At 40.2% G+C, this 23,769-nt stretch overlaps 1 protein-coding gene across 3 annotated transcripts; it reads left to right on the top strand.

Annotated features, from left to right (window-relative positions):
* The first annotated feature begins 4,958 nt into the window (after nt 1-4,958).
* On the top strand, nt 4,959-19,069 carry LOC140368227 (von Willebrand factor A domain-containing protein 5A-like). Of its 3 annotated transcripts, XM_072455183.1 has the most exons (22): nt 4,959-5,062; nt 5,178-5,255; nt 5,751-5,953; nt 6,055-6,277; nt 6,733-6,899; nt 7,095-7,209; nt 7,950-8,125; nt 8,192-8,280; nt 8,364-8,508; nt 9,238-9,317; nt 9,381-9,495; nt 10,032-10,190; nt 10,262-10,365; nt 11,033-11,253; nt 12,751-12,816; nt 15,126-15,152; nt 15,556-15,570; nt 16,779-16,805; nt 17,215-17,229; nt 17,692-17,909; nt 18,389-18,512; nt 18,939-19,069. In XM_072455183.1, the coding sequence occupies exons 2-22, from the start codon at nt 5,210-5,212 to the stop codon at nt 19,016-19,018; spliced, it is 2,415 nt and encodes an 804-aa protein (XP_072311284.1). In that variant the 5' UTR covers nt 4,959-5,062; nt 5,178-5,209; the 3' UTR covers nt 19,019-19,069. The 3 variants fall into 3 exon arrangements, with proteins under 3 accessions (XP_072311284.1, XP_072311294.1, XP_072311302.1); XM_072455193.1 differs by lacking the exon at nt 4,959-5,062 and having other exon boundaries at nt 5,117-5,255; nt 6,739-6,899; XM_072455201.1 differs by lacking the exons at nt 4,959-5,062; nt 17,215-17,229 and having other exon boundaries at nt 5,117-5,255.
* The last annotated feature ends 4,700 nt before the right edge of the window (nt 19,070-23,769 follow it).

The following is a 23,769-nucleotide window of genomic DNA, read 5'->3' as shown; positions in this document are numbered from 1 at the left end:
GATCACATCCTGATGATTACAATGGAAGAACGTTTATGTGGGGTTTGTTATTACGGAGATGGAGGAAAAGTGGTGTAGGTTGAATTCCCTGAACTGTGTGTAAGTCTAATGTTGCCCCGTTAAGAGATACTTCCCCTCTCGATTCTATAAAATAAAGGATTATCTTATCTTATCTTAAACATTTGTTGTATGTTAATTGGTAAAAGGTTATTACTTGCTCTGTACATGATTTGTGCCGTGAAAAATGTCACAATATCTGTAAGTTTTAATAGCTTTGATTAAACAAATACTGGATATGTTAGAAGTGGTTTTAATGACGTAATGTAGTTATTTCCCCTGATCTCTGCACAGTAGCAAAAAATAAGGTAAGAATAATGAACAGTACAACAATCTAGATCTAGTTTACTCAAATTTAGTTTTGCCTTTTACAAATATCTGTAAAATTAAGACATTTGAACCTGGCTCTACCATTTATGTGATCATGTGATTTATGTGTCCCAAATATGTGCCGTTCTGACTATTTTCTACACTCGCTATGCCTTAATTTTTTTGCGGGAAAACAGTACGAGGTGAAAACATTTTACATTAAATGTCAGCAAACGACACTAGAAGTTTCAAATGCATAGCTCTAAATTGAAGTTTCTTTCCTATTCACTTAAAAAACGTTGATATTATGCTCCTGCGTGTTCCTCCTAAAAAAATGATGAGCTGGGATGACTCAAGAATGAAACTAGTCCGAACCAGAATAAACTATGACTGGGACTTCCTCAGAATCGCGCAATAGGCTGGGTGTTTGTAAGACTCAAACAAAATAAAATGCCAGTGTTATGTTACCACAACACGCTATTATCACCCAACTAAGTCAATTGAAATTTCACGTTTAGCCCAGTTTAACGGGTTTGGACCATTTTGGGTCTTAACTCCAGTTCAAAGTTGTGCCCACGTGCCCCTCTCTTTCCCCTGCTCACATTTTTCCCAAGCCAGTTTGTACAGAGGCCCCTATTGTTCATTGTCATCTTTATTCAAATCTTAAATGGTTTTGTTCTCGTGGTCCGACACTAAGACAATGCATCGCGACTACAGCCTCCCTCTTGACTCCAGCCAGTTCTCCTCCAGTTGAACTTGATGGACGCCATCCCCGAGTGTCATAAACCATAGTTGTTACCGTGCAAAACTGGAAGAAGTAGAATAACTACTCAAATATATTGTAAAAGTGATTTGTAAGTAATGTTGTGTTGCCAATTCCAAATCATAACTCACAGTGAAACTCATCAAATTCATCAGAAACTTCGAAAGTCTTGTTTTTTTTTCTGTTAAAACTGGAGACTTTTTCATTGCATCGTGACGAGTTAATTTGGTTTGACACTCATTGTTTACCACTACAACTGCTTCTTATTACACCAGACGGATAAAACCAGGACTTAACTGACCAGGACTCAATGCTTTTCACAGAGGGCCACATTTTGAAACTTCTACACAGCAGAGTGCCAGACAAAACATGACAATGAAGTGAATCATTGGACATTTTGCATTTGACATAGCTTCGACGAGCCTCCACACCTTCACTAAGACTGGGAAAGTTTTTGTCTTTTTCCATTTTATATGAGCTTGCCTGAGTCATATACCAAGCCCACACCTCTGCCCGCTACCACGCACTGACCCATTTTTGTCAAATTCCCCGACATGCAGACACGAACATGCATAAGAAGTTCCCAAAGTGCACAAAAGTCTCTTACCTCTCACCTCGCTGTTCAATGTGGTTTCGTTGCTTGTACCACAACCTGCTGCAGAGCCTTCTTCCTCCTCCGTTGCTCAAATAATCTTGTTTCTCTTCTTGTGCCCTTGAGTTCTTATCTCTAGTTTACCACGGCACTTGTGCAGCAGTCGCCGTCGCGCAGAGGCGTCTGGTTAACTCTGCTCAGTCTTTCAGATGTGTTTCTCACGGGGGTCCCACCGTGAGTTTGCAATGGGACATCCCGGCGTCATGCTTTATTCCTTGCGCCCCTCCTTAGTGCCTATTATTGCACGGTGCATTGATTCCCCACAAAAGGGGCGCATACATTAGCGGTCGGTGCACCCCCAGCTCCCTTGTCCTCCATCACTCTCTCTTTTCCTCACAAACCCGAAAAAAGACAATTAGAAAGACTAGCAGCTAGTCACCCGCATTTTTACTGGCATCAGTGGCCAAGCAACTGCTAAAATACAACTATATGTTTGCACTAACTTTGGGAGTGTCGTCGTGTTTACAACAAATAAAATAAGACGTCAAGCCATTCATTGCGTGGAGTGACTTCGTGTTCAAAATGGCAGAACTAAGAGGCCTACTGTGGCATTTTACTGTGGCAAGAAGGTTTTTATTTACTCATTTTCATTGAAACTTGCTGTGGGTCATTTTTGATCCCATGTGGACAATATAAGATACTCAAAACATGAATTAATTGTATTAAATAAATGGGCTAAACATAAAGTAACCTGAACTGCACTTCATGTCTGAAGTCACCAGATCTAGTTTTTGTCTTTTACAGGAAATTAGAGACCACAAAATCCAACCCCGAAACTATATCCGCTGAAGCGGTGGTGTAGCACTGAACTTTGCAGTGTCTTACTGCTAGGCCCTCTGTGTCTTCTTGATTGTATCATCCATTTTCTACCGCTTGTTCCCTTTCGGGGTCGCGGGTGACTGGAGCGGGCCTTAGGCGGGGTACACCCTGGACAGTGGCCAACTCGTTGCAGGGTTAACACAGAGACATAGACACACAGATAACCATTCACTCTCACATTAAACACTAGGGCCAATTTCAGAGTCACTAATTTTACCACATTAACACATGCATGTCTTTGGACGGTGGGAGGAAGCAGGAGAACCCGGAGAGAACCCACGATAACACGGGGAAGACATGCACCCAGACTCCACCCAGAGAGGTCATGTGATGTTGCTCTGGTCCAGGAATCGAACCCATGATCTCCTTCTTGGGAGGCAAGAGCACTAACCGCCTTTGCCACCGTGCAACCTGATTGTAACATGTTTAATTGAACTACTTTCTATAGTTTTTGTGCCGTTATGAAAGGCCTGTGCAAGTGATCTAGATACACTCAAAAATCCAAACGCTTGTGACCCAATCATCATCATAAACAATCATAAAGATGCTATAAAACAGTAATCATTATAAAATAAGCCCATGTTATTGAAGGAGTAACATGTCCAATCACTGATGTTGGCTATATTTAACCAACATATAGTAGAAAAAGCTTCAGTTGTAGTCATCTGGACTCAGTTTGAAAAAATAGACGTTTCGACTCTCATCCAAGAGTCATTGTCAATAACAGAATTTAGGTCGAGAACTCCGATATTAATACTGTTCTGTGGTAAGACCCGCCCATTGGGAGGAGCCTTCCTGAAGTAGAAAGAGTTGTTTGTTTCAACAGAAACTCCCCCCTTGTATCTACCGAGCTAGCCTATTCAGAATCTTAATGGGCTATTAGAATCCTCTTTGTCTTTGTGAGACCCTGGCTCAACCACCCTGAGTACCTGATTAGCATCTAAATGTCCTCTACCTTTCCAGGGGTTCAGTAACCCATTATAAATAACAGGAAGATTAAACCTTAGCCCTCCATTTCTGTTTAAAGAAGGTCTTTCTTTTTTAACAAAAATAGCTTCCTTGACTCCTCTTTCAAACCATCTTTTCTCCCTGCTTAAAACCTTCACCTCACCGTCTTCAAACGAGTGATTAGAGGCTTCAAGATGGAGATGCACGGCACTCTGTGGTCCTGAACTAGTATTTCTTCTGTGCTGATAAAGCCTCTTGTGTAGAGGCTGTTTCGTCTCACCTATGTAACGCTCTTTACAACTTTCTTCACTGCATTGGATCGAATAAACTACATTGCTCTGTTTTTGAGTCGGCAACTTGTCCTTTGGGTGAACCAGTTTTTGTCTTAAAGTGTTTCCTGGTTTAAAATAAACAGGGACTTCGTGTTGTCTAAAAATTCTCTGCAGTTTTTCCGACAGGCCAGACACATAAGGGATAGAGACACCCTTCCTTCTCTGTTCAGTTTCCCTTTTGTCCTGCTTCTTGGTTCTCTTCACTCTGTTGAGAGCCCAAGCAGGGTAACCACAGGCTGAGAGGGCATTACGGACATGTTTTTCCTCTTTCTTCTTGCCCTCTGAGCTGGTGGGCACACCTTGAGCTCTGTGTTGTAAGGTTCTGATCACACCCAGCTTGTGCTGTAGTGGGTGGTTGGAACCAAAGAGCAGATACTGGTCCGTGTGTGTAGGTTTCCTATATACTTCTATTTGGAATTTCCCGTCCTCTCCTCTGATCGTGGAACAATCAAGAAAGGCCAAGCGATTCTCCTTAGCGTCTTCTCTTGTAAAACTGAGTCCAGATGACTACAACTGAAGCTTTTTCTACTATGGAACACGCCTGGACGAATGAGGGATTACACCGACATATTAACCAACATATGTTTATATTTATTTGGATATGAAAATTACAAATGAGCCTCTTCACCTGCTGTAGAGTCTCATGCCCAGGAGCTTTTAGTGAGGCTTGAAAGTCGTTTTTACACGTTCATCTTGAACGATGGCACTTGAAGTGTCCAATGAGCAGCCTGTAATGACCAATTGGGTTAAACCGGAAACGTCCTCGTCAATCGACAACGATCGGATTCAAATTCAATTTATTTTTGTATTCACAACAGCAGTTGCCTTGGAGGGCGAGAGTGAAAAACGGATAAAACAATGTCCATAGGGATCTGCGCAGTTTCGCGCCTAATACGTCCCCTTTAAACATTGTGTGAGCATGACTGACCGTAAACACCAGCGTAAAGCCACACCTGGATTTTGTCCCGTTTAGTTTCACTTTCATGACTTCATCACTTTCGGGAACACGGATCCAGCTCAGGCTCGACCGAGTCTCTGAAACCACATGAGTCACACACATGGATCTATTTTCACAGCGCAAACAGCAGCAGCAGTGCGTCTGAGGGCGTGACACTTCCGCACTGGACAAGCGCATTTAGACTGTGCACAGACTGTCCTCCTGCATTTGGGTTTCTGTCCAAGGTAAGATCATGACGCGGGGTTTTCTCCTTTTATTAACACAGCGCCGTTGTTCTTTATGTTGTTACATTGTTGGACTACAGTTTCTTAATTTAAAATGCATTTGTTTATCTCACAGTTTTCTTCAAACGAACTCAAAAAGTAAAGACAATGGAGAGGTGTTGCTGTGGACTGATGACGCCTGAGAAGCAAGCAGGTAATTCAGTCACGTGTTATCAAGAGAAAAAGCATTTTGGGTTTAAAGGTCCAAAGGAAAACTAAAAACTGCCTGGCTTTGTGGCAGTATATTACCACTTTGTGTCCAGTTCTGTTCATAAAAGAGCAAAACTTTGAACTCTTTTGACAGTTCTTTGTGGTTGTTATAAAAAGTATTGTTTTTAAATAGATGACTCAAAACTAGAACAATCTTTACCTCTGAATACAGTACTCAATAACATGTGTTTGGAACCCTAATAACAAGGTTAACATGTTGTAATAATTTCACAATGTATTCTTTCCTGTTCAGTCTTTATTAAATATAATTTAGAGCATAGTTTTTATAGTAACAGCATAACACACAACAGACTGTAATTCACAGTGAGTTCAAATAAAGGCAGGTTTAAGGTTAGGTTGCTGAAAACTGGACATGTTGGTGCTTTGGTCAGCCTGGTCTTGGACGTCTCCTAATGTCAGGTGTGTTGTTTGGTGTCAGTGCCTCTGCAGAGCGTGGATGTTCAGGTGGATGTGAAGGACCATGTAGCTACAGTGGTCTCAACGCTGCTCTACCAAAACAAGGAGGAGAAACCCATCGAGGCGGTGTTCGTTTTCCCCATGCCCAGTGAAGCTGCCGTCTGCCATTTCAGCGCCAAAGTCGGAGAGACTCTTATTGTGGCTGAGGTGAAGGAGAAGAAACAGGTAAATCCAGTTATTGTTTTAACTACTTAATGAACACAAATGGAAACATCACATCTGGAGCCAATAGGAACATTGTTTAGAACCTTTAATACCTGTTCCAGGCTCGTGAGGAGTACGATGACGCGCTGAGCTCCGGTCAACAGGCCTTTCTCTTGGAGGAGAGTGACCAGAGTCCAGACATATTCTCAATGAGTGTTGGCAGTCTGCCTCCAGGAGAGAGCGCCTCCATCAGGCTGGAGTATGTCACTGAGCTGGATGTGCAGGCCGATGAAGCGCTGAGGTTTTGTCTTCCCGCCGTCCTCAACCCCCGATATCAACCTGCAGGTCAGATTTCTCTCCTCCAACAACAGAGTCAATTTAGGATGAAACTGATGACAAGACTGGAAAATGTATTATGCAGCACTTCATCTCTGTCAGATTATGGAATAATGTTATTTCAGAGCATCTGAAGTTTAGAGGGATCATGAATCATGTTTTAGGAAACTTTTTATGAATCAGATTCAGACCTGTTGGTCTGTGGTGCATTGTCGGGCTGTAAGATTTATTACATTTACTCTGTATCAGCAGTAGCTCAGTGGTAGAGGGCGTGTCTTCTGAGCTGAAGGTCGGTGGTTTGAATCCTGCTCTCAACATAGTCATCCTTGGTTGAGAGGTCAGATCCACTGGTCCATAGGTTTGACTGCACCTCTACAAACATGTACAGGAATAATTAGAAATGTTTATAATATTGTTCAGCCCTGGTGCAATGATAATGATTATTGATAAAGTGTTTTTTACAGGAACAGAAAGCACCAGTGTGAACGTGACATCAGTCCCTTCTTCTCTGGTTCCCTATGATCTGACCTTCTCAGTCCGAGTCGAGTCACCACGACCAGTCTCCAAAGTGGAGTCCAGCTGCACCATGGACCCGGTCGAGTACCTCAACCAAGATCAAACCAAGGCTTCGGTAAACAACAGACTTTAACCATCCACTTGAAATAACTTGGCCAACAGTCGCTCTTTAAACACTAGAACGCATAGAATACAAAATATAATTACTTCATATGATTAAAACAGGCCAGAATAGTAGAGAAAATATAATAATTATGTAAATACGTGTAAAATATACATTAGTACATTAACCACAGTTGTTTGGCCGTAGGTGAAGCTGGCAGCAGGACACAAGTTTGATCGAGACGTGGAGCTTCTCATTTATTACAAAGACAGTCACCAGCCCTCAGCCGTGGTGGAGGCAGGCCAGGCCTCAGCCAAACCTGGTGAGACACACACTACTGATACTTCTACACAAATATATTTTTATGTCTTAATGTTGATATCTGAAAAGTTTCAACAAATGTTGTATACATTTGTATAAAGTAGAGGGTACAACATGGCTCTGGGTGAGCTCTGGGTGAAATCATTAAAAAAAGAATGTGAGAGACCAGCACTAGATCCACAATGAGGGAAGACTATGAGGTTTAGGAAGTGCAGCTTTGCCCAGAACGTGCTCTATCAAAAGCTGACGAGCTGGAGCACTCCAGAAGTCAGAGACAAAACCACCTTTGATTCACTTTAGAAACAAATGTTGGAATGGTTTATCAGTAACAAATGTGACCATTAGATACATTACATACCTTTTATACATTTTATTCTCTACGTTCTAGTTAGAGAGTGTGTGTGTGTGTGTGCGTGCGTCTGCATAGGGCACTTGGTCAAATTTAGCCATAACAAGCAAGAGAAAATGTGTCCTATATTTGAGTACCACAAGTATAACAATAAATGATTTTATGTAGTTGTATGATGCATTTCTCATCTCTGCAGTTTTTCCACACGTTTGATTTGCATTTTAGACAAATGAACAGTCTAATTAAGTTAATTTGTTGAAATCTCAATCTGTTTATTTGCTGAAATGTTATATTCACTCACTTGACAATAAGCTTCATCTACTCTAATAAAACAGTGATGATGGAGTGAGTGAACAAACATAACGGTTTAGACACCTGCCTCTTGATTTCAGGCTCTCTGATGGGAGACCCAGTCCTGATGCTGAGTCTGTATCCAGAGTTTCCCAAAGACATTATGTCGTCTGTGTCTTCCTCTGGAGAGTTTGTGTTTCTATTGGATCGATCTGGAAGTATGGACTGCTCTATGGGCCACGGCCCACAATCGGGGCCTCGGATTGCCAGTGCGCGGGTATGAAGACCATATGAACTACTTTAGAAACACTGAGCGTTTCCCTCATTATTATTATGTTCTCAGGACACTCTGCTGCTGCTGCTCAAGAGCTTACCCATGGGCTGCTACTTTAACATCTACAGCTTTGGATCCATATTTGAACAAATCTTTAAGTAAATGATTTGATATGACACGAGAACTGCACAAATCCCTGAGACACACCTAAATCATGCTTTGGCTGGGTCTTCTTTTGCAGGGAGAGTGCGGAGTACAATCAGAAGACGATGGAGGAGGCTCTGGAAAAGGTGGAAAAGATGCACGCTGACCTGGGAGGAACAGAGATTCTGGCACCTCTGAAACACATTTACAGCCAGGGCTGCATCCCCAACCAGCCCAGACAGGTACAGAAAGATTAGCTCTGGTCAAAACAGTCTGAGCAGCCTAAAGTTTTAAGCTCCCACTACTCTAGTTCTCTCCTAGTCCTTCCCTAGTCCTCCCCTAGTCCTCCCCTAGTCCTGCTCTAGTCCTGCCCTAGTCCTCCCCTAGTCCTCCCCTAGTCCTGCCCTAGTCCTGCCCTAGTCCTCCCCTAGTCCTGCCCTAGTCCTCCCCTAGTCCTTCCCTAGTCCTCCCCTAGTCCTCCCCTAGTCCTGCTCTAGTCCTGCCCTAGTCCTGCCCTAGTCCTCCCCTAGTCCTCCCCTAATCCTCCCCTAGTCCTCCCCTAGTCCTGCTCTAGTCCTGCCCTAGTCCTCCTCTAGTCCTGCCCTAGTCCTCCTCTAGTCCTTCCCTAGTCCTTCCCTAGTCCTGCCCTAGTCCTCCTCTAGTCCTCCCCTAGTCCTCCTGCTCTAGTCCTGCCCTAGTCCTCCTCTAGTCCTCCTCTAGTCCTTCCCTAGTCCTTCCCTAGTCCTCCTCTAATCCTCCCCTAGTCCTTCCCTAGTCCTGCTCAAGTCCTGCCCTAGTCCTCCTCTAGTCCTTCCCTAGTCCTTCCCTAGTCCTTCCCTAGTCCTGCCCTAGTCATGCCCTAGTTTAGTCCCACAACATGTTCTTCCCTTATGGGTTTAAAATCTGCTGTGAGCCCTTAAATCTGTCACTGCTGCATTATGTAAAACTATGAGCTGAACTGTGCTCTGTAGCTGTTTGTCTTCACTGATGGAGAAGTAGGAAACACCAAAGAAGTCATAAACCTGGTCAAGTCTAATTCGGGCTCTCACAGGTACAAAACAGCATCTATTTTACTTTTGTACAATCTACAAGTCACTACTACTTTTTATTGCAGGTGTTTTTCCTTTGGGATCGGTGACGGAGCCAGTTCTGCTCTAATCAAAGGTTTGGCCAAAGAAGGAGGAGGACACGCCCAGTTCATCACAGGAAATGACAGGATGCAACCCAAAGTAGGTTTTTATATTTAGTCTTTTTGTGGGGTTATTATTTTTTATCGACATAAGATGAACAAATAAAACCGAGTCACACTGTCCACGTTTGTTTGTTCTCTAGAAAAGACCATCACATCCAAATAAGACCAGATGTATAAAATAAATGTTCCAATTAATGAATTACGTTTATTTTATTGTGATAACAATAATGATTTATGTATTACATTACTGATTAATGAATGTATTATAACTTTATGTGATGTGCTGATTTCATTATTAATTCATATTGTACTCTGCACATACAGTTAAGCTCGTAGAGTATTTTCTACTTAAAAACAGTGTCTTATTTTAGGGCAGATGGTGCAGATTGGCAGCCATGTTTCCATCAGTGTGTCCCAGGGCATGTGTGGTTTCAGAAGCTTATCTCTGAGCACAGGGACTGAATTAACAATGCACAACTGTAAAGTGACTATGAGCATTTGGAGTGTATCCTTATTATTTAATGATCCCAAAAGCAGACAGATAATAACAGTTGTTCTTCCTGTCTTCTCCAGGTGATTCAGTCTCTGCGCTTCGCCATGCAGCCGGCTGTGGTCGACATCTCTGTGACATGGGACCTGCCCAAAGGGGTCTCTGCCTCTGTGCTGTCTCCACCTCTCACATCCATTTTCCAGGGACAACGGTCACTGCTGTACGCCCAGCTCACTGGACAGGTGCTCACTGTGGTGTAAGAGGCAGTGCACTTCTGTTTAGAGCCGTGACCTAAAGCTGTGATGTGTTTTAGAGCAAAGAGCGAGCAGAGGGCTGTGTGACTGTCAAGTACAGGCTGGCAGGACGTCCCACTGAGAACAAGCTCAACTTCAGCCTCAAACCAGCGGAGGATGCTGGGTAAGTCTGAACACAGACTGTTACAGTGAGGAAAGGAAGTATTTGAACACCCTGCAATTTTCAAGTTCTCTCACTTAGAAATTATGGAGGGCTCTGAGATTTTCATCGTAGGGTAAGTGGGAGACTTAGGCTAAGTGGCAGACCTACTTGCAAAATCGCAGGGTGTTCAAATACTTACTTTCCTCAGTGTATGTTTGTGTGTGTGTGACTCTTTGTGACTGTGTGTGACTGTGTGTGACTGTGTGTGTGTGTGTCTGTGTCTGTGTCTGTGTGTGAGTACACAATGATTTAGTAAAAGTATTGAATCTTCAAAAAGTTCATGATATGAAATAAATAAAACAAAAATCAAAACGACAACAAAAAACAGGAGTGGGAGTTCACTCTGATGATTCAGTGTTTTTCTGTCAAGGTTCAAACAGACCCACTGTTTGTCAGCTTCTGTCATGTGTTGACTGAGTCACAGGTGGTTTCAAAAGCCATTTGTTTTGCATAGTTAGAGCTTTTTGAACTACTCTGTACATTGTAAAGTTGTTTGGTATTTAAAATACCAGGAGAAATACATTTTTCATTTGGAAATTATATTGGACGTTGCATTAATAAAATAATCAACACTTCTCAGTTTAATGTAGTTGTAAATCTCTGAGCCAAACGTCCTGTTTGTCTGCAGACTCACGGTGCACAGGCTGGCGGCGCGTTCTCTCATTCGATCTCTGGAGCAGGACCAGGAGGGCGCCAGATGGGAGAAAGACGATGCTGCAAAGAAGAAAATCATTGATCTGAGCATCCAATCAGGAGTCAGCAGCTCCTTCACTGCCTTCATCGCTGTGAACAAAACCAGCGGCGACGCCATTCAAGGCCCTCTCCTGAGAAGAAATGTCCCTTTACCAAGTTAGTCCCAAAACTGTATTTTCATGCATTAAAATGAACATAATCATAACACATAACACACACCAGTGGCGTGTGGTCAGGGCAATCAAGGCAAGCAGTGATTGACCAATAAAATCTCAAATTACCTTGTGTCACAACCAGAAAAGTGAATTTTCTCCTCACTTCTGCTGCTGAAACTTGGCTGGAAGTTACAATGTTGAGCAGTACTGTGGGAAGCTTAATTCTTCTTCTTTCGCCCCTTTTCATTCTCGGACTGCGTTCAGGGGCCCTTTCATGTTCCACTTTCTAACATGAGCTTTTTACAACCAGAGCGGAGAGCCGCTTCTTTTAGAGGTCTGCACATCTGCTCTGAGGACAAACTCAAACCACTCTGAATGAACCTGTTTGTGCCCTAACTGAGCTTGTGCAGAGGAGAAGTGACACAACGGCAGCGCCAAGTTTCAACAAGTCACTTAAAAACTAGTCTTTGTTGTAGCTAAGGCTCTGTTCACCTTTCTAATGAATAACCATAAACGTCACCGCACGCCAGGGATGTGCATTCAGGGGAGGCAGGCGAGGCAGGGGAGGCAGGGGAGGCAGGGCCTCACATCTCAATCTTAGATTTTTTTTATATTTTATTTAAAAAATAAATAAAAAAATCCAACAATATTTTGTCAAATAAGAATGTCAAAATGTTCAGATGTTTGCCATTCAGATACAGGGAGGAGGCTGCACACACACACACACACACACACACACACACACACACACACACACACACACACACACAGAGCTGGTGCAATGCAAATGATGTGTCACTCTCTCTCCCTCTGTTTATAACAAATAAAACACCCTGACGATGTGCTCAGTGCTTCCATATTCTCGATAATGTATGAAATGTTTTTCTGAAGCGTGTTTTTCTGAAGCAGTAAAAGTTCACTCAGAGAGGCTTCATTCCATGCGCCTCATGGAAGAGGGCGCTCCTGAGCCCGGCCGTGTGTGGACAGGTTTTACTATCTTCTTCCTTATTATTGTGTTTGTAGAATCTGGACGATTACATTTCCAAGTTAAAACGTTTCGCAAATCTGGATTTTCAATCAATGCAAGAGGTTATAACTAAAGAAAGACCTACATCGGATTTTGAACGGGTTACTTTAGACGGAGGTATATATCTAAAAACGCTGATATGACTTATAGAACACTGCCTAATGGTTTGCGACACGGCCTTGAAAACAAGAGAGAGTGTGTTCGATCCCGCTTGGTGCCTCACTCGCCCTGAACCTCACCGCACGTCACTGCCACATGCTACTCATACACAAGTGTCTCTAAAATGTTACATTTTTTGAAACCCAGCAGGACTGAATGCTGTAATTGAAAAGATAGAAGGAAAAAAAAAACTGAAAATTAGTCATCTCTGAATTTATCCCTAATTGTCAGTAAAATGTTTACAATCTCAAAGTTTTAGTAAGTGCACTTGGTCCCACTGTCAAACTAAAGATGTATTTGTTTCCCTCACAGTGATGATGGCCTGCAGCATGCCAATGCCACAGATGAACTACGGCATGCAAATGCAAAGTATGGATTGTAAGTATAATTTAATAATGACACATAAACTCATAGAACATCAGCAGTTCCATGTAAGCATGTAAGCAGTGCATGGGCTGTCCATTAAAAACATGTTCAATAGTGCAGGTGCACAAGTTGGCGGTTAGCGCTTTGGCTAATATTTTTGTTTCAACATTTGTGTCAGGTGCCAAAAAAAAATCCAAAGGGTTCAGTCTTCTAAAATTTCGCAGTAAAAGGAGTAAATATATGTGGTTTCCAGTATATAGTATAGTTGTTTTTGTTTAAATATGTATTATTTCATAAATGGTAGTTGTCCACAGCAGAAACAGAAACATATTGTTCCATCTTCAATTTACATCACTACACAGTCCACAGTAGAAAAAGCTTCAGTTGTAGTCATCTGGACTCAGTTAGAAAAAATAGACGTTTCGACTCTCATCCAAGAGTCATTGTCAATAAAAGAATTTAGATCGAGAACTCCGATATTAATACTGTTCTGTGGTAAGACCCGCCCATTGGGAGGAGCCTTCCTGAAGTAGCAAGAGTTGTTTGTTTCAACAGAAACTCCCCCTTGTATCTACCGAGCTAGCCTATTCAGAATTTTAATGGCCTATTAGAATCCTCTTTGTCTTTGTGAGACCCTGGCTCAACCACCCTGAGTACCTGATTAGCATCTAAATCCCTGGTCCTCTACCTTTCCAGGGGTTCAGTATTCCATTATAGATACCAGGAAGATAGAATCTGAGCCCTCCATTTCTGTTTAAAGAAGGTCTTTCTTTTTTAACAAAAATAGCTTCCTTGACTCCTCTTTCAAACCATCTTTTCTCCCTGCTTAAAACCTTCACCTCACCGTCTTCAAACGAGTGATTAGAGGCTTCAAGATGGAGATGCACGGCACTCTGTGGTCCTGAACTTGTATTTCTTCTGTGCTGATAGAGCCTCTTGTGTAGAGGCTGTTTCGTCTCACCTATGTACCGTTCTTTACAGCTTTCTTCACTGCATTGGATCGAATAAACTACATTGCTCTGTTTTTGAGTCGGCAACTTGTCCTTAGGGTGAACCAGTTTTTGTCTTAAAGTGTTTCCTGGTTTAAAATAAACAGGGACTTCGTGTTGTCTAAAAATTCTCTGCAGTTTTTCCAACAGGCCAGACACATAAGGGATAGAAACACCCTTCCTTCTCTGTTCAGTTTCCCTTTTGTCCTGCTTCTTGGTTCTCTTCACTCTGTTGAGAGCCCAAGCGGGGTAACCACAGGCTGAGAGGGCATTTCGGACATGTTTTTCCTCTTTCTTCTTCCTTCCTCTACACAAGAGGCTTTATCAGCACAGAAGAAATACAAGTTCAGGACCTCAGAGTGCCGTGCATCTCCATCTTGAAGCCTCTAATCACTCGTTTGAAGACGGTGAGGTGAAGGTTTTAAGCAGGGAGAAAAGATGGTTTGAAAGATGAGTCAAGGAAGCTATTTTTGTTAAAAAAAGACCTTCTTTAAACAGAAATGGAGGGCTCAGATTCTATCTTCCTGGTATCTATAATGGAATACTGAACCCCTGGAAAGGTAGAAGACCAGGACCAGGACATTTAGATGCTAATCAGGTACTCAGGGTGGTTGAGCCAGGGTCTCACAAAGACAAAGAGGATTCTAATAGGCCATTAAGATTCTGAATAGGCTAGCTCGGTAGATACATGGGGGAGTTTCTGTTGAAACAAACAACTCTTTCTACTTCAGGAAGGCTCCTCCCAATGGGCGGGTCTTACCACAGAACAGTATTAATATCGGAGTTCTCGATCTAAATTCTTTTATTGACAATGACTCTTGGATGAGAGTCGAAACGTCTATTTTTTCTAACTGAGTGCAGATGACTACAACTGAAGCTTTTTCTACTATGGAACACGCCTGGACGAATGAGGGATTACACCGACATATACACAGTCCACACTTTTTGTTTCAGCAAAGCCAGAAGATCTACCTGTACAATTATATTATAATGACTTCCTTTAACCTAAATTAACATGTTATTAAAAATTATAAAGTTGCAACACGAAATTGTGAAGTTTCTAATATTGTGACAAATATTAGTCATAAGAAATGAATTTGATTACCAAATAATAGCTTAAAGTTGATTATTTTGAATTTGAAATCAAATCAGTTGGGTGCAGAGAGTGTGCACAGGCCTTTAAAGCTTTTATGAGATGATCATTTCCAACACTCGATTACAGTTTCCTATTTTTTTTTTTTTTAATATACCCAAAAACAGAAATGTATGTGTGAACCTTAATCAAAACTGAAAATTTTAATGGTGGTAATAGTTTGTATATTTGCTCTGCAGGTTATGCTTCTCTTGCATCTTCTGGTGGTAAGTGATTTGGTTTATCGTATTTGTTTTACTTTTTCTCATGAAATGTATCCTTTGCTATTATTTAGAATTATTTTTAAGACTCAGACCTACATTTTGCCCACACTTGACTTGTCCAATATGCTATTATGTACATAGTCGTCATTATTGCAGGATTTCCCAACGTTTTCAGGCCTTTACCCCCAAAATCACCATGCAACCAATTCACCACCCCCATTGCAGAATGAAACCACTAAAATAATTTTTGACCAGTTTAATATTTGTAATAGTTATCTACAGTATACAGCCTCTAAAACTATTTTTTTGTGTGTGTCAACATTTATCTTGCTTAACTTTTAAAATACTTTTTATTTTACTGACTTGCTACATTGAAATGTAATATTGTGTATTTTTATGTCTTTAGGGCCAGTTGTCTTGGGTAAGTACATGCAAGATAATGTGTGTGATTCCTTGGAGATGAAAGTTGTTGGGTAAAAGCATTGTGCAATTTTTAATTCAATTGAGTCGACCACTAAAATAATTGTTGACCACTTTATTAATTGTAATTTTATCTAGAGTGTACAAACTCTAAAACTCCAAAAATAATAAAAATGTGTTTGTGTCAGGATTTATCTTGCTTATCATTTTAAATACTTTTCATTTTGCTGCTGTTAACTTTGCTGTTGTAACAATGAAATGTCCCTTTTGTTGGTTATACTTTGGAGCATGCTTTTATGGATTGTACTTGATCGTGCAAATTATTAAAAAAAAACAATAAAAATGTAATGTTTTCCAAATTACGAGAATAAATGTTGCTTGGTATGTGAAAGTTTAGTCGCAAGAAATGAATTTGATTACCAAATAATAGCATAAAGTTGATTATTTTGAAAATAAAATATAGGCTAGTGACCAAAATGTAGGTTTATGTCAACAACAAACTTCTTTGTGAGAAAAAACGTGTTAACAGGTAGAATTACTATGGCACTTCCTGTCTCCTCTCTCATCCTTCTTCCAGCACGTTCAGTCCTGCTGCTGCATCTAAACTCATGGTCAAGTGGCCAAAATAACTTCTGTGTAAAAAAACTGGTCATTCAGACACGCTAAAATACTTTTGAGTAAAGATGAACGTGAGTTTGAGTGAACCATTTGAGAAAGCACCATCAGGGGAGCCATCCTCACCAGGAGCAGTGAGTCGCCCACAGCCACAGGACAGATACAGGGCCCAGAGGAGAGATTAGGCAGACGCCAAACCTCCACCAGGGGCCCACGAACCAGGCCCCAGCAGCCAGAGGGCTCCACAGAGAGATCACTGGAGAACCTACAAGTGATAAAAGGAATTAAAATAAGTTCAAACTTAATACAGGTGTAAAAACTAAGAACTAGAATATAAAATGTAAATTTGTGCGATAGAAGAAGCAAAACACTAGAATATTACTAGCTATAAAATTGTAAGCCTCAAATAAATCAGTAGAGTGCAGAGAGAGTGTGCACAGGCCGTTAAGCCTTTATGAGATGATCATTTCCAACACTCAATTATGGTTTCCTATTTTTTTTTTTTAAATGTACACAAAAACAGAAATGTATGTGTGAACCTGAATCAAAACTGAAGGTTTAATGGTGGTAATATTTTGTATATTTGCTCTGCAGGTTTTGCTTCTCGTGCGTCTTCTGGTGGTAAGTGATTTGGTTTATCGTATTTGTTTTACTTTTTCTCATAAAATGTAATCTTCCTTTGCTATTATTTAGACATTTTTTTAAGACTCAGACCTACATTTTGCCCACACTTGACTTGTCCAATATATGCTATTATGTACATAGTCATTATTATTGCAGGATTTCCCAACGTTTTCAGGCCTGTACCCTCAAAATCACCATGCAACCAATTCACCACCCCCATTGCAGAATGAAACCACTGAAATAATTGTTGACCAGCTTAATATTTGTAATAGTTGTCTACAGTATACAGCCTCTAAAACTATTTTTTTGTGTTTGTCAACATTTATCTTGCTTAACTTTTAAAATACTTTTTATTTTACTGACTTGCTACATTGAAATGTAATATTGTGTATTTTTATGTCTTTAGGGCCAGTTGTCACTGGTAAGTACATGCAAGATAATGTGTGTGATTCCTTGGAGATGAAAGTTGTTGGGTAAAAGCATTGTGCAATTTTTAATTCAATTGAGTCGACCACTAAAATAATTGTTGACCACTTTATTAAGTATTGAGTGAACAAACTCTAAAACTCAAATATTCATAGTAAAAATGTGTTTGTCAGTATTTATCTTGCTTATCTTTTAAAATACTTTTCATTTTACTGCTGTTAACTTTGCTGTTGTAACAGTGAAATGTCCCTTTTGTTGGTTATACTTTGGAGCGTGCTTTTATGGATTGTACTTGATCGTGCAAATTGATATGTGTGATTCCTGATGAGATGAGTCCTATCAATGAATGAAAAAATTAAATAAAAATGTAATGTTTTCCAAATTACGAGAATAAATGTTGCTTGGTATGTGAAAGTGAAATGTCTTTGTGTGAAACTGTGCTCTTTTGTGTTTTTAGGGATGCTGTGTGCAGACAATATGATGGATGAAGATTTCGATGACACGATGATGGTTAAAGGTGGCAGTAGATTAGCTCCTCAGCCCAAAGCACTGCGGGACCCTCTGCTGGAGCTGGTGTCCCTGCAGACGGCTTCCGGCTGCTGGAAGTTAGAGCCGGCTCTGGCCACAGCCCTCAGCAAGACCAGCCAAGATCTGGAGAACAAACAGCCTTCAATGGTGAGTTACATGTGATAATTTTGACTTGACTTCACAACACAGACAGTTGTCGTATCAGCGAGTAATCACGACACACAGCAAATCAATTGAGTGTTGACTTTGTACTTCATGAATGGAATATAAATGTCCTGAGTGTCACCTATCGCGATAAAATTGATATCATGATATTATTTTTTGGCATATCCCCGCCCACCTCTGTGTGTCAGGTACTTAATGACCTTTCCTTAATTATTGTTAGTCTATTCTCAGACTTATACAAACTTTATTGATCCACAAGAGAAATGACTTAGACATAGTACTTAAAACAATGAATGTATTTATATATAATAGATTCTTAATGATTCAGAATAATTGTTAAATTGAGAGTTATATTTCTAATGTCAAAGTTTTGGGCAGTGCAGCAATCTAAAGTATGCACTTCCATTTTCATGATTTCAATCAGATTGTTTCATTTCTTGCTCTTGCTTTGTGTCATTTAGGCAAAGACAGAAGTGTGGGCCACCATTTTGGCTCTGGTCTGGCTTCATGGTCTGAAAGCTGATGCTAAGGACGAGTGGGAGCTGCTGGTCATGAAGGCTGCGACATGGCTGCGCTCACAGAATGGTAACTTCTGTCAATTCAATTACATCCAACAGAACTCCTTAATGTGGGAAAAGTGGATCAGACACAGTTTATACTTTTTAATATCAGTTTCAGAGTGATTAAACATGAGCTCCATTGCCATATTCATTCTACACAAAATACACTATGCTTCGATTGGCTTATGCTTTATAACTACTCAAAATGACGCCTCTTACAGCAACATTAAGTGAAATGATGGCCCGGGTGACAAATAGTGTCCTCTGACATGTTTGTGAATTGGCCAACGTTAGTCATGTGTTGGCAGAGTTAAATCTAGTATGTAGTTAAATATAGAGCCTTTGTCGTTATATTTTGAAAGCCTTTTCCATATACAAATGTTAAGTGATTTTATGAATGAATTGTTTTTAAGATAATAGAGTTTATCATTGATGTTTCCTCTGTTTTCAGCTGCAGGCCTGACTGAGTGTGTGGAAGCTGCCAATGCTCTGCTGGGATGCAGTGTTCAGAAAGAGGCCCTGGGACTCTAGGGCTATTTTACATTTCATTTGGCAGCATTAAATATATAAATGTTTACACAATTGAAGTGTTCAACAAATGTGCCTAAAATATATCTGTTTCTTCTGTATCCACTCCAATAAAGGAAAAGGACCTGCGTCAATTGTCACTAAAATTATGTCAAATTATTATTTTAAACTACCACTTTTATTAAAAAAAAGAAGATCTTTAGTCCGTAATAAAAGTTGAATGAATGAGTAAATAAGCAAACAGGCCCTCAAATATATTCTTACTACTCGGTGTAATCCCTCATTCGTCCAGAGCGATCCATCGTAGAAAAAGATTCAGTTGTCATCATCTGGACACTTTTTTTGCTGTATAAGTGGTTTATTATTATTTATAGTGGTATTATTAGTATTCTCTGTTGTGAATTAAGCAATGTAAGTACTACATATATATTTTTTTTTTTAAACTTTTGTACAACACTTTTAAACATGTCTGTAAGAAATTAACAGCAAAAGTTACATTTTATTCTTGAATAAACCTGATCATCCTTTGTTGCATGTGAGCACACAGACCTTACAGGAAAATGCACTAAAAGTTCAGATTTGGAATACACATGTGGCTGCAGTAAAGTCCAGTGCTGATAGTGTGTAATATTTGGGTCACTGGACAGGTTCCTTTAAACACGCCCAATGGGTTTGCAGTGTTGTCTTTAGAGATGCCGCTGAGAAGACTCCTGCTCGAAATATAATACGTGGAGTTTAGATACGTTGACACTATGGCTTGAAAAACAACCATGTTTCCTTATGCTTATTCAACTCATTAGATTCACTGAGTGGCTTATTTTATACAGGTGTGGCCCATTTTACGTGTTGGTAAAACGGCCCAGCTCCAATTACAATAATAAAGAATGGGGGTTAAAAGGGGTTAAACCAACAATAAAGAAAAAAGATCTGCACAACTCGATTAGCTCCATAGAGATATTTATTTTGTTCTCACAATGAGTGGTCACATGATCACATTTACCTGTCATGTAGGGGCTCGATGAGTGGTCACATGATCGTCAGGAAGAGCCAGAGCCGGCTCTACCTCCTGAGGAGACTCGGGTCTTTTGGCGTGACAGGGCCACTCCTGAAGACCTTCTATGACTCTGTGGTGGCATCAGCTCCTGTACGGTGTGGCCTGCTGGACCAGCAGCATCACAGAGAGGGAGAGGAAGAGGCTGGACAAAGTCATCAAGAAGTCCAGCTCCGTCCTGGGCTGTGCTCTGGACTCGGTGCAGGAGGTGGGGGACAGAAGGGTCCTGGCTAGATTCACATATATGCTGGACCATGAGTGCCACCCCCTGCAGGACACTCTGTCCACTCTGGAGAGCAGCTTCAGTGAGAGACTGATCCACCCTCGCTGTGTGAAGGAAAGGTTTCACAGGTCTTTCCTTCCTGCTGCTGTCAGACTCTACAACAAACACTGCTAGCCCTGAACATGTGCAATACTGATGTAACCATGTGCAATACCATCATATTCATGTGCAATACCATCATATTCATGTGCAATACTGAAATAACCATGTGCAATACCTGTAAATAAGAGTGTTCTATTTTGTTTTTTATTCGGTTTACTTACCTGCAAATAGTATTACCTAGTCTTGTGCTAGCTATTTTTACTTTGTTTTTATTTTATTCTATTATCATTATTTTATTATTATCTTATATTTTATTTCCCCCCTCCATTCTCTATTAAGATAGGAGAGGAGTTTTGTTAATAACAGTTTTTTTGTTTTTGTTCATAAGAGTTCTTCTATTAAGCGTGTGTTTTTGAAACTTCCTATAATCTGTCCTTTCCTCCTGTTCTACTGCGTTGTAACAACAAAATTTCCCCTTGTGTGGATATTAAAGGATTATCTTATCACATTTACCTGTTATATAGGGGCTTAATGAGTGGTCACGTGATCACATTTACCTGTCAAAGAGGGGCTCGATGAGTGGTCACATGATCACATTTACCTGTCAAAGAGGGGCTCGATGAGTGGTCACATGATCACATTTACCTGTTATATAGGGGCTCGATGAGTGGTCACATGATCACATTTACCTGTCAAAGAGGGGCTCGATGAGTGGTCACATGATCACATTTACCTGTCAAAGAGGGGCTCGATGAGTGGTCACATGATCACATTTACCTGTTATATAGGGGCTCGATGAGTGGTCACACGATCACATTTACCTGTCAAAGAGGGGCTCGATGAGTGGTCACACGATCACATTTACCTGTTATATAGGGGCTTGATAAGTGGTCACATGATCACATTTACCTGTCATAGGGGCTTGATGAGTGGTCACATGATCACATTTACCTGTTATATAGGGGCTCGATGAGTGGTCACATGATCACATTTACCTGTTATATAGGGGCTCGGTGAGTGGTCACATGATCACATTTACCTGTTATATAGGGGCTCGATGAATGGTCACATGATCACATTTACCTGTCATAGGGGCTTGATGAGTGGTCACATGATCACATTTACCTGTTATATAGGGGCTCGATGAATGGTCACATGATCACATTTACCTGTTATATAGGGGCTCGATGAGTGGTCACATGATCACATTTACCTGTTAAATAGGGGCTCGATGAATGGTCACATGATCACATTTACCTGTTAAATAGGGGCTCGATGAGTGGTCACATGATCACATTTACCTGTTAAATAGGGGCTTGATGAGTGGTCACATGATCACATTTACCTGTTAAATAGGGGCTTGATGAGTGGTCACATGATCACATTTACCTGTTAAATAGGGGCTTGATGAGTGGTCACATGATCACATTTACCTGTTAAATAGGGGCTCGATGAGTGGTCACATGATCACATTTACCTGTTGATAAAGGCGGTAAATGCACCTTTTCAGTTGGCTGCCAATCGCCATTAAAAGTAACATAACAACAACTCTTTCTCTCTCCCTCTCTCCTCTTAGTTTTTTTTTTAAATTATTATCATTATTAATTTTTTTACAGTATAGCATAAAACACATAATTGAAGACGTACAACTACAGTAGTACTTTATGGATACCAACTAATACAAGTTATAAAACACCAAAGAAGTGATAAGTGTGGAAATATCTTGTCAGTAACAAGATATTATGATTTATACAATTTAGTGGTTGAGACACAGCAAGTCATAGTATGAAAATGTGTTTTAAGAAATCACTAAGTGTCCTAATTGATACAGTTTGAATTTGGTCTTAATGTTCCCTGTCCATCACTAAGGCAATGTTCTCTCTTCCTCTGTAAAGCTCATTGATTCCTGTGAAATAAAATGACGGCTACATTAAGAGAACATTGACCGTTTAAGTTTTCATTTTAGCAACCTACCAGCGATGGTTACGTGACTGAAACTCAAACTAATTGTCTGATGGTAAATTCAATTGCTCAAAGTTTAGTCACCAGAGGGCGCTCCAGGGTAACTGGGGTAGGGACTGCACTGTGGACTTTGTGTTTTGTGCTACATACATTCCTAAATGTAAATATACATACATGTTATAACCGCACACTTAAACCATTCATTTAAAAGTATGTTTTTTTTCTTAAAAAGCAAAGCATAAGAAATGGAATAGGAAAAACTCTAACTCTAAACTTATGGGGAGCAATGGGAACTATCAGCTCGACTGCTTCAGTTTAGTTTTAACCGGAAATTAATCAGAGATTTTTGAGACACTGACAAAGTTAACACTGAATTTATTTGCACCGAATAAAAAAAATAATGTATTTTAAGAAAGTGAATTTAAAACATTGTATTTTCATACACTGCAATTTAAAACACAGTACAAACTGAATATTAAAGCATTGTATTTTTATTTTTAATTGTATTTATATACAATGAATATTTTAACTTGATTGGATGTAAAAAAAAAAAAAAACATAAAACAAATTCCAATGCAAAAAAATTCAACTACATAAATTCAAAATAAAATAAAAGCTTTGGTATTAAAAACACAAAATAACCTTCATCACCCATGGATCTATTAAAATATGGGATTCACCTTAAAGTCTGGCCTAATGCTGTTGTGCTGCTTCTTTACTTTTACTACATTTACAATACATCAGAACATTTGATTATTAATGCAAATTTTGTTTTCATACGTCAATTCAATTATTATATTTCATACTTAGTGCTAAACTGTACATTTTGTATATGTATTTACAAAAAATATTTTTACTGTCATGTCTCTATCAGTCAATATTTGACAGTTATTACTCAGTGTTTTGTGGTGTAATCACAAATAAAATATAAAACAAATGTTAAACATTGATTATTTTATACCTGGCAAAACATTCCATTTCCTTGCTTTCCATCCGTAGCATTTCTTATGTTCTTTCAGTTTTTCAGGCATAAACATTTCAAGACATCGCTTCTGAGTCGTAGATCCACGGCCCTCAGGTCCATAGTGGTCATTAGTTTGTTGATTTGTTCTGTTATTAAACCTATGGATCCATAGTTTTACGCCTGCAGCTCGTTCATGGCATCTCTGCTCGTTCCCACATCGTCTACACGCGCTGATTGGTCTAGACGGTCACCGTTCTGACCAATCAGCGCACGAGCTGGGCCAGAGCAGGGCGCTAGAGCGTAGCTGAAGCTAACGATTTAAAATGCGTTTTAAAGACAACTGAAGGATTTTAAACTGAAAAAAAGCCAATGACCCCCAAACAGGTAAAAAATGCCACTATAGCCGACATTCCTGCAAGCTGTAGGTCCCTGTCAGCCGAACACTAGAGCGC

Source organism: Eucyclogobius newberryi, unplaced genomic scaffold (genome assembly GCF_026437365.1).
Source record: "Eucyclogobius newberryi isolate DKJ021-1_F unplaced genomic scaffold, fEucNew1.0.hap1 SCAF_10, whole genome shotgun sequence".
Lineage (NCBI taxonomy): Eukaryota > Metazoa > Chordata > Actinopteri > Gobiiformes > Gobiidae > Eucyclogobius > Eucyclogobius newberryi.
This window is presented reverse-complemented; position numbering and strand designations above follow the sequence as displayed.

What these genes read in the sequence shown, in the direction of transcription:
- LOC140368227 (XM_072455183.1), top strand. Translation starts at nt 5,210, where the DNA reads ATGGAGAGGTGTTGCTGTGGACTGATGACGCCTGAGAAGCAAGCAG. An exon ending in AAGATCAAACCAAGGCTTCG is followed by an intron (nt 6,900 to 7,094) that starts GTAAACAACAGA and finishes GTTTGGCCGTAG; the next exon opens with GTGAAGCTGGCAGCAGGACA. An exon ending in TCCCCAACCAGCCCAGACAG is followed by an intron (nt 8,509 to 9,237) that starts GTACAGAAAGAT and finishes TGTGCTCTGTAG; the next exon opens with CTGTTTGTCTTCACTGATGG.